General features: G+C 40.3%; 1 protein-coding gene across 1 annotated transcript in view; it reads right to left on the reverse strand.

Annotated features, from left to right (window-relative positions):
• The window catches only part of CFAP47 (cilia and flagella associated protein 47), a 502957-nt gene extending 499139 nt beyond the window's left edge, over nt 1–3818 (reverse strand). The window contains exon 1 of the mRNA XM_052662737.1: nt 3627–3818. Coding sequence (XP_052518697.1) covers nt 3627–3818 — 192 coding nt within the window. The remainder of the gene's footprint in view (nt 1–3626) is intronic.
• Between the last annotated feature and the right edge of the window lie 6508 nt (nt 3819–10326).

Here is a 10326-nt window from a genome sequence, read left to right on the forward strand (position 1 = left end):
TAATCTAATAAACACATTATTCAATCCAAATACATATATAACATACATGTATAAGCACACATACATTCATAAATACATATAGCATTTTATATACTTTCTGCATGAGGACTTGGACTTCAGAACGTGGAGGAAATATAAAAAGGAATAGACCAAGGAAAAAGAACTTTTATTCTTGAAAAACATTTGCTAGACTCCAGGAAGAACTGAAGAGGGAAAGAGAAGAACTTCTATGTATTAAGTACTTCTGGTAGGTAAAGCATTTGACAACTATTAGCTCACTTAATATACTTGCCCTGTAAGGCTGATATGAAGGCTCCCAGTGTAGAGATGAGAAACTAGGGCCTGTAGGTTCAAGAGTGTCAGTGAGGACTTAAAACATACATCTATCTGACTCTAAAACTTAAGCTCTTTCCCCACAACTAGAAACTCCTGAATATATAATCTCTTGTATTATATATCCCTTGAAAATTACATAATGTTTAAGCCAGGGACTAATCAGGTGTCATATGAGTGATGCAGACCTAAATATCATGAAAATCCAAGAGAAAACATGATAACTGTGGGCTAGGAATGAGTACATTCAATGCAGGTTTAGAGGATGGATGTTTAGGGTAGAGAAGAAGCAAGAAAGATGCTCCCTATGGAGGCAGGAATATCTCAGGCACATGCAGAGAAAAGAATAAGCAAAATAATCTTTCAGCAGGCAGCTAATAAGCTAGCCTAGCTGGGCAAAGAGCTTCAATGAGTAACAATGGAGGTCAACTTGAAATTAACTATTCAGGGCTTTTAATGCCAGACTGAGTACAAGCAGTGCTTTCCAGCAATGAGGGTAATAGAGTACTGGAAAGATGTGTTGATACAATTGGTCTGAAAGTGTCATCCTTCCAGCAAACAATGACTCTGAGACCTCATAACTACCACAGCCCAAATTTCAACCCTCATCAATTACTTAAAAAAAAAAAGGGATAAATATAGGTCTTTGGGTGCTGAAAGTCCTCATAGCAGGTTTGATCATCTTCCTTTAAAAAAGGACAAGGAGTGGTTCAGCAGCATATACCCAAACTACAAGTTTCTGAACACTCTGGGTGGTCTGCAAAGGTGTCAAAGGCACCAACCCTACTCTTAGGCACTTATGATGTGACCAATGAGGTGAAAGTAACACTTACCAGATACAAGTCCAAACTCTAATGAATGTCTGTATATGCAATTAGTATCCAGTAGGGGAGAAAGAGACACGACTGAAGTGACTTAGCATGCATGCATGCATGCATTGGAGAAGGAAATGGCAACCCACTCCAGTATTCTTGCTTGGAGAATCCCAGGGATGGAAGAGCCTGGTGGGCTGCCGTCTATGGGGTCACACAGCAGTCAGACATGACTGAAGCAACTTAGCAGCAGCAGCAGCGGGGAGAAAGATTTTGGAGATAAGAGATTTGTTTGAGAAAAATGAAAACTCACTTTTGACGCTCAGAGATGGACAGGATTTGGAAGGTGGTGATTCTTACACAAGGGAAGAATAAAAACACGGGTCAAAAGAAAAGGAAGTCTGAGCCAACATGGGTAAGAGGACAATGACAAGAAAGACTGGCCTGACAGAACCAGAGGCCACACGAGTCAGCAGAACACTGAAGATAGGACTGGGTCTTAGTTTTCTAACAGCAACCCACAGTAGGTGGCATACACCACTGCATATGGCAAACAATAGGTAATGCGGGACCTTGGAAAACAAGGTGGAAAACAAGCACTGATGTGTGTTAAGCGAATTGTTTCCTAAGTAACTACAATAGTGATGACAGCAATGCTCTTTACATAGCACCCTGTTTTTTGTTTCCTCCAAGACAGCGAATATATTTTTTACTAATCTATCCCTTCCTTAATTCCCTTTACACCTAGGAAGGACCAGGAATACACATCATGATCTAGCAACAAATATAAGTTCACACTGATATCGAGATCATGGCTTTGGCCTCTAACTAGTAAACCTGTCTGGCCATTCTCTTGCTAATGTCAAGAGCTGTGTTCTAAATAAAAATCACACTAAAATGAAATATATTATTTTTCTTCTGACTGCACAAAAACCGCTCATACAAGTGTATCCTAGACATCCATAAAATAGTGTTTGCCCACATCTGGGATTTACTGCCAACTTGACTTTTAAAAGAAAATATATTCAGATGAACATTCAACTGTTTAATAAATATGTAGTGAATTAGTGAAATAATAAATGCTTTCTCTAATCTTCCAGTGTTTGTAGCAATCAGGTACTTCCTGATTTACAGCGTTAGGCTCTGTATGATTTTATTACAAAATAAACACATTACTACTGTCAAAACATGTAAATAAAAAATCCATAAAGAATGATACCATTTATATGAAACTCAAGAACTGACTATTAATCTGGTTCATTACAAGTCAGTAATCTACCTCCATAGGGTGATTACTCCAGGTACTACAGAGAAACTTCTGTAGTGTTGGAAATATTCTATGATTTGATCTAAGTGGTAGCTACATGGAGATAAATACATATAAAAATTCATCAAGCTTTACTTTCAGTTTCTGTGCACTTTAGGGTAGGTAAATAGTACATCAGTTTTTTAAGTGTAAAAAGTAGAGCAAACAACTGGCCTGACTGAACCATAGGCCACACGAGTCAAAAAAAACACTGAAGACAGGACTGTGTATTCATTTTCTAACAGCAACCCACAATAGTTAGAAACATATGTAATTTTAAGTGAACCTTTCCATATCTGCATATAGAAGTCCAGCTGCATTCAGTACCATTATTAGGACTATTTCAGGAGAAAATGCAGTTATGCATCACTTACATATCAAAAATTATTTTCACCTGTCCTATATCAAGTCTCCCTGAGAACATGTGATCACAATAAATTAATATCCATTTATCCACACAGATAGTCTAAAATAACAGTGACAGAAATGAAGTTCTGTCAACTTTTAAATCAAAAGAAAGGTGAAAAGATAGGGATAGCCTCTTAGAATATTAATTTTGCTGATTATTCAACTTGTACTAACTCCCTCATTAGTTTTGTTTTGTTTTTGGTTGCTGCCATCTCACCAGGGATCAAACTTGTGACCCCTGTAGTAGAAGCATGGAGTCTTAACTACTGGACCACCAGGGAAGTCCCCTCCCTTATTAATTTCTAAGTTTTTTGAGGGCAGAACTGTCTCCACTTTACATGCCTCACACCTACTTTCTATTTTGTAGCAGGTGCTAAACAAATGTTTGTTACAGTATGAATTAATAAACCTTCCTGCTATCCTACAGTAGCTGGAGTGATCAGACACTTTATGACCCAAAGGGGAGTTAATAGAGAATAAGTTGTCATAATTCTACAACATCATGAAACATAGATTCTTGGCTGTTAAAGAGGAGAGACACATAAAATCCTCTTCCCTTTTTTCCCCAAACTCCAAATGAACTGCGAGATTCCAGATCGACTTTTCTCCCCTGACTCCCAGCCCCAAGCAAAAAGGGGGAAAAAAAGAAAAAGAAACAAACAAAAAGGCCAGCCCAGCAAATCACCGCTTCACAGGAAGCTCAATTCTGCCCGCACCCTCCCCAGGTCCTCCTGAGGCCCTGCTCTGAACACCCCTGGGTGTGTTACCTGTGGCTTGACAGGCTCCTGAAAACGGATTTTCTGGTTGCTTCGGCCGAGATTGTGTACGGTAAGTGGGAGGCGGTAAACCCTCCCTGCCAGCGCGTCCAGAAATTTCATTTCCGACGGGGTCACCCGCAGCTGCATGTCCTTTGCGGTCTCCAAGTCCCGGGCCACGAGGGAGCTCCTCTCGGTCTCCATGGCCGTGCTCTATGTAGCCGGCAAACCGTCGCGGACTTGAACACGGACTAGCGTGGACGCCGTCGCTAGGCAACCGCCCGACGCCACGCGATCTCCTCCAGCCCAGCGGGTTTTGGCGCCACCCAAGCTGCCGAATTGGCAACCTCACAGAGGCTGCAAGCTTCTGGTGAAAGTACCCAGTATCCCAGGTGTCATCAGAGTAACTGTAAAACGTGCCTTGGTCACCCAAATCCCAGCCTGGCAGGATTTTAAGAGGCCACTGGCGGGGTGGGCATTTTCCTAGACCTCTCTTAAGATTAAGCTTAAAGAGCAGTGAAAGTATGTACCCAAGTAAGAAACAAGATGTAACAGTAACGGAGGAATGCAATGGAAACACAGCCAGATCCCCCTGACTCCGGCTCAGTTGCCTTTAGGCTAGTGTCTCTAAAAATCTACTAGCAATCCTCTGGGTTTTTGTTAAAGTTCATAATCTGTTTTCAGTAGATCTGGGGCAGGGCCTAACACAGTCCCAGGTGATTCCAATGGTGCAGGTTCAAGGACCACACATTGAAGAGAGGCTATAAAAATTTTAAGTCGTCTAGGTGTAAGTTTCTTCATTTGTGAAAGAAGGTGCTGCTCAGAAGATTCAGATCAAACATCTCCATGGCTATTTAGATGAGCACCTTTCCAACAGGTCTAAATTCACACTGCCCAATCCATAATCTCTCCTCATCTTTCATCTGCTGTGGTAGTCCTTGGTTTCAAAACATTAGGTGAATGCTATTTCCCTGCCTTAATTGCCTCTGATAACTTCACAATAGTTTCTTCCACAGACCTTTATTAATTTGCAGCCAAGCAGTGCAGAAATGGCTCCCCCCGCCACCTCTTGTTTTAAAAACCATATAGAATTTCCCACTCACATAAAAATTTATTTATAATTAGGTGCTTTCATTTCCTCACTGCCATGGCACATAACCTTCACTCTGAATGGACTAGCCTTTCCATCTCCTGGTCAAACAGTTACTCATCCTTCAAGACCTAAATATCTTTGTAGAAAACTTTCCCACAATTGTTTTACAAGATTCTCACAGTTCTAAGATGATCAGTAAGTTATTACTTCACTATAAACTATAAAGACAATTTTTAAAATTTCTTGGAATTGTCAGTAGTTGAAAATAGTGGAAGTAGTGGTGGTGGACATTGTGATTTACAGATTCTTATGAACTGAATAAAAGCACCTGCATAATTTTTCAGATTTTTCTATATTATGACTTTACAAGTGGGAGATGTGAGTCACACCTGGATTTTTGTGCTAATCACTACTGTGATATCACAGTACAAATCCAGTGTGTATCTTGTAGCCCCTATGCAGGACACCTTTACAGCACAGAGAGGACAACAGTGGCCCAAGGAACTTGACTGAATCAAGACCACAGTCCATACAAAGCCCTCTCATCAACTTCTGCCAAAACTGGAAATTCCAAAGAGGTCTCAAAATTGCCTACTGCCCATTCTCAAGCAGACTGTCTCAAGTCTAGACTTCTGTATAGATCCTAAAGATACAGTGATGTAAATCAAATGCAGAACAAAGTTTCCCTGTTCTGTTCAAACTCTCATCAACAATGTCACATAGCTCTCTCCAACTTCCCCAAGCATAGAGCTCAACCTGTTGCCCTTAGTAACTATAATTAAGCCTTCTTGATTTTTTACCTTTTTTTTAACCTACCCTAAATGTAAACTTTAGATAAAGTACTCTAAACACTTCCATCATGTGTTTAACTCCAAAGTTTCTTCTCCAAATTCTATTATCAAATAATGGACATATGAAGGCATAGTTGGGTGAATTGTAGGATGTTTTTAGTCAAAATTTTAAACTATTCATGATCATATAGTTACTTTAAGGCTGGACAAATAACATAACAAGAGATTTTTATATAACAGTGATAAAAAATATAAACAGTACCTTTTCTGTGTGTGTGTGTTTGTGTGTATAATTTTCTAATATGGAGGCTGCATGGAGAATAATTTTCATTGTATATCATGGATGAAATGTGTGTGTTCATCTTTACCAGATTTCCAAGGCAGCATGGTTGGCAGGACTTTTATATAAAAATCAAAGTAGGCACTCTGACTGGAATACTTTATATATTATAAATAAGGTTTAATTTTATTCCTCATTACACTAAGGATGAACTAGCTAAAATGAGGACTTGAAGATTAAGTGGACATGCTAAATGTCCACTGCAGACTTGCCATTCTTCTACTCTGAATTAGTTTAAGAGAAAAAATGTAACTCCTATCAATTAACTATAAACTTTGCAATGTAAAACAGATATCAGAAGTCCTACTTCATACTTAACTAGTGGAAACTCTAATGGTGAGTGTGTGTGTTAGTTTCTCAGTCGTGTCCATCTCTTTGTGACCCCGTGGACTGTAGCCCTCCAGACTCCTCTGTCCATGGGATTCTCCAGGCAAGAATACTGAAGTGGGTTGTCATGCCTTCCTCCAGGGGATTTTCCTGACCCAGTGATCAAACTAGGGTCTCCTGCATTGCAGATGGATTCTTTACCAGGGAAGCCCCTAATGGTGGGTAGAATCTCTGAACACCAAGGAAGGGATAACAAGAGGAAGTAAGTGAAATGATCTCTAGTAAAATTTTTGTATGTTTGTTTCTATACATTTTTAAGGGACTGAAAAAAGTTGATGACAAAGGGAAAAAGGGAAAACACTGGATATTATTTTGATAATTTAAAATCTTCAAAAGTTCCATAACATTTTTTGAAAAGAGTTTGAATGAAATCCAGGAAAACATATTACAGTGGTTAGAATACTAAGAAACAGGATTTATTGAGAGAGGGCAAACAGAACTCTCTAAGTACAAGAGTATTCAGTTCAGTCGCTCAGTCGTGTCTGACTATTTGCGACCCCATGAATCACAGCACGCCAGACCTCCCTGTCCATCACCATCACCTGGAGTTCACTCAGACTCACGTCCATCGAGTCCATGATGCCATCCAGCCATCTCATCCTCTGTTGTCCCCTTCTCCTCCTGCCCCCAATCCCTCCCAGCATCAGGATCTTTTCCAATGAGTCAACTCTTCGCATGAGGTGGCCGAAGTACTGGAGTTTCAGCTTTAGCATCATTCCTTCCAAAGAAATCCCAGGGCTGATCTCCTTCAGAATGGACTGGTTGGATCTCCTTGCAGTACAAGGGACTCTCAAGAGTCTTCTCCAACACCACAGTTCAAAAGCATCAATTCTTTGGCGCTCAGCCTTCTTCACAGTCCAACTCTCACATCCATACATGACCACAGGAAAAACCATAGCCTTGACTAGACGGACATTAGTCGGCAAAGTAATGTCTCTGCTCTTGAATATGCTATCTAGGTTGGTCATCACTTTTCTTCCAAGGAGTAAGCGTCTTTTAATTTCATGGCTGCAGTCACCATCTGCAGTGATTTTGGAGCCTCCAAAAATAAACTCTGACACTGTTTCTACTGTCTCTCCATCTATTTCCCATGAAGTGATGGGACCAGATGCCATGATCTTCGTTTTCTGAATGTTGAGCTTTAAGCCAACTTTTTCACTCTCCTCTTTCACTTTCATCAAGAGGCTTTTTAGTTCCTCTTCACTTTCTACCATAAGGGTGGGGTCATCTGCATATCTGAGGTTATTGATATTTCTCCCAGCAATCTTAATTCCAGCTTGTGTTTCTTCCAGGCCAGCGATTCTCATGATGTACTTTGCATAGAGGTTCAATAAGCAGGGTGACAATATACAGCCTTGACGTACTCTTTTTCCTATTTGGAACCAGTCTGTTGTTCCATGTCCAGTTCTAACTGTTGCTTCCTGACCTGCATACAATTTCTCAAGAGGCAGGTTAGGTGGTCTGGTATCCCATCTCTTTCAGAATTTTTCACAGTTTGTGGTGATCCACACAGTCAAAGGCTTTGGCATAGTCAATGAAGCCGAGATAGATGTTTTTCTGGAACTCTCTTGCTTTTTCCATGATCCAGCGGATGTTGGCAATTTGATCTCTGGTTCCTCTGCCTTTTCTAAAACTAGCTTGAACATCAGGGAGTTCACGGTTCACATATTGCTGAAGCCTGGCTTGGAGAATTTTGAGCATTACTTTACTAGCATGTGAGATGAGTGCAATTGTACAGTAGTTTGAGCATTCTTTGGCATTGCCTTTCTTTGGAATTGGAATGAAAACTGACCTTTTCCAGTCCTGTGGCCACTGCTGAATTTTCCAAATTTGCTGGTATATTGAGTGCAGCACTTTCACAGCATCATCTTTCAGGATTTGAAATAGCTCAACTGGAATTCCATCACCTCCACTAGCTTTGTTCGTAGTGATGCTTTCTAAGGCCCACTTGACTTCACATTCCAAGATGTCTGGCTCTAGATTAGTGATCACATCATCATGATTATCTGGGTCATGAAGAATTTTTTTGTACAGTTCTTCCGTGTATTCTTGCCACCTCTTCTTAATATCTTCTGCTTCTGTTAGGTCCATACCATTTCTGTCCTTTATTGAGCCCATCTTTGCATGAAATGTTCCCTTGGTATCTCTAATTTTCTTGAAGAGATCTCTAGTCTTTCCCATTCTGTTGTTTTCCTCTATTTCTTTGCACTGATCACTGAAGAAGGTTTTCTTATCTCTTCTTGCTATTCTTTGGAACTCTGCATTCAGATGCTTATATCTTTCCTTTTCTCCTTTGCTTTTTGCCTCTCTTCTTTTCACAGCTATTTGTAAGGCTTCCCCAGACAGCCATTTTGCTTTTTTTGCATTTCTTTTCCATGGGGATGGTCTTAATCCATGTCTCTTGTACAATGTCACGAACCTCATTCCATAGTTCATCAGGCACTCTATCAGATCTAGGCCCTTAAATCTATTTCTCACTTCCACTGTATAATCATAAGGAATTTGATTTAGGTCATACCTGAATGGTCTAGTCGTTTTCCCTACTTTCTTCAATTTAAGTCTGAATTTGGCAATAAGGATCTCATTATTTGAGCCACAGTCAGTTCCCGGTCTTGTTTTTGTTGACTGTATAGAGCTTCTCCATCTTTGGCTGCAAAGAATATAATCAATCTGCTTTCAGTGTTGACCATCCAGTGATGTCCATGTGTAGAATCTTCTCTTGTGTTGTTGGAAGAGGGTGTTTGCTATGACCAGTGCATTTTCTTGGCGAAACTCTATTAGTCTTTGCCTGCTTCATTCCTCATTCCAAGGCCAAATTCGCCTGTTACTCCAGGTGTTTCTTGACTTCCTACTTTTGCATTCCAGTCCCCTATAAAGAAAAGGACATCTTTTTTGGGTGTTAGTTCTAAAAGGTCTTGTAGGTCTTCATAAAACCGTTCAACTTCAGTTTCTTCAGCGTTACTGGTTGGGGCATAGACTGGATTACTGTGACAGTGAATGGTTTGCCTTGGAAAAGAACAGAGATCATTCTGTCGTTTTTGAGATTGCATCCAAGTACTGCATTTCTGGCTCTTTTGTTGACCGTGATGGCTACTCCATTTCTTCTGAGGGATTCCTGCCCGCAGTAGTAGATATAATGGTCATCTGAGTTAAATTCACCCATTCCAGTCCATTTTAGTTCGCTGATTCCTAGAATGTCGACGTTCACCCTTGCCATCTCTTGTTTGACCACTTCCAATTTGCCCTGATTCACGGACCTGACATTCCAGGTTCCTATGCAATATTGCTCTTTACAGCATCAGACCTTGCTTCTATCCCCAGTCATATCCACAACTGGGTATTGTTTTTGCTTTGGCTCCATCCCTTCATTCTTTCTGGAGTTATTTCTCCACTGATCTCCAGTAGCATATTGGGCACCTAATGACCTGGGGAGTTCCTCTTTAGGTATCCTATCATTTTGCCTTTTCATACTGTTCATGGGGTTCTCAAGGCAAGAATACTGAAGTGGCTTGCCATTCCCTTCTCCAGTGGACCACATTCTGTCAGACCTCTCCACGCCATGACCTGTCTTGGGTTGCCCCGCGGGCATGGCTTGGTTTCATTGAGTTAGACAAGGCTGTGGTCCTAGTGTGATTAGATTGATTAGTTTTCTGTGAGTATGATTTCAGTGTGTCTGCCCTCAAGTGTGGTAACCATCATGTTTATAAAATGATTTAAAAGTCGATAGTATACAATGAGATTCACTAAAGTTACATATAAAAAGTTCTTCAAGATAATCGAAAAGCCATGCCAGTAAGAATAGATTGACCAGACTAATGTCTGAATAGAGCAGAATAGCATATTAATTACTTGGCAGAAACGAACAGAAAAATTACCATTTTCACAAAGTATATAGTGAATGACAGAAAGCAACTAACCAACCCAGGTCAAAGGATACAAGTTTCTCTGTCACTAAAAGCAAGTGTGTCTTACTATACCCAGATGTCATTGCAGAGATTGCTAATTGTGCCTCAGTATTCATTTATATACATTTTCCATTTGCTTAAATTTTCCATTTACTGTGGGAAATTCTTAAAGAGATGGGAATGCCAGACCACCTTA

This window comes from Budorcas taxicolor, chromosome X (genome assembly GCF_023091745.1).
Source record: "Budorcas taxicolor isolate Tak-1 chromosome X, Takin1.1, whole genome shotgun sequence".
NCBI lineage: Eukaryota > Metazoa > Chordata > Mammalia > Artiodactyla > Bovidae > Budorcas > Budorcas taxicolor.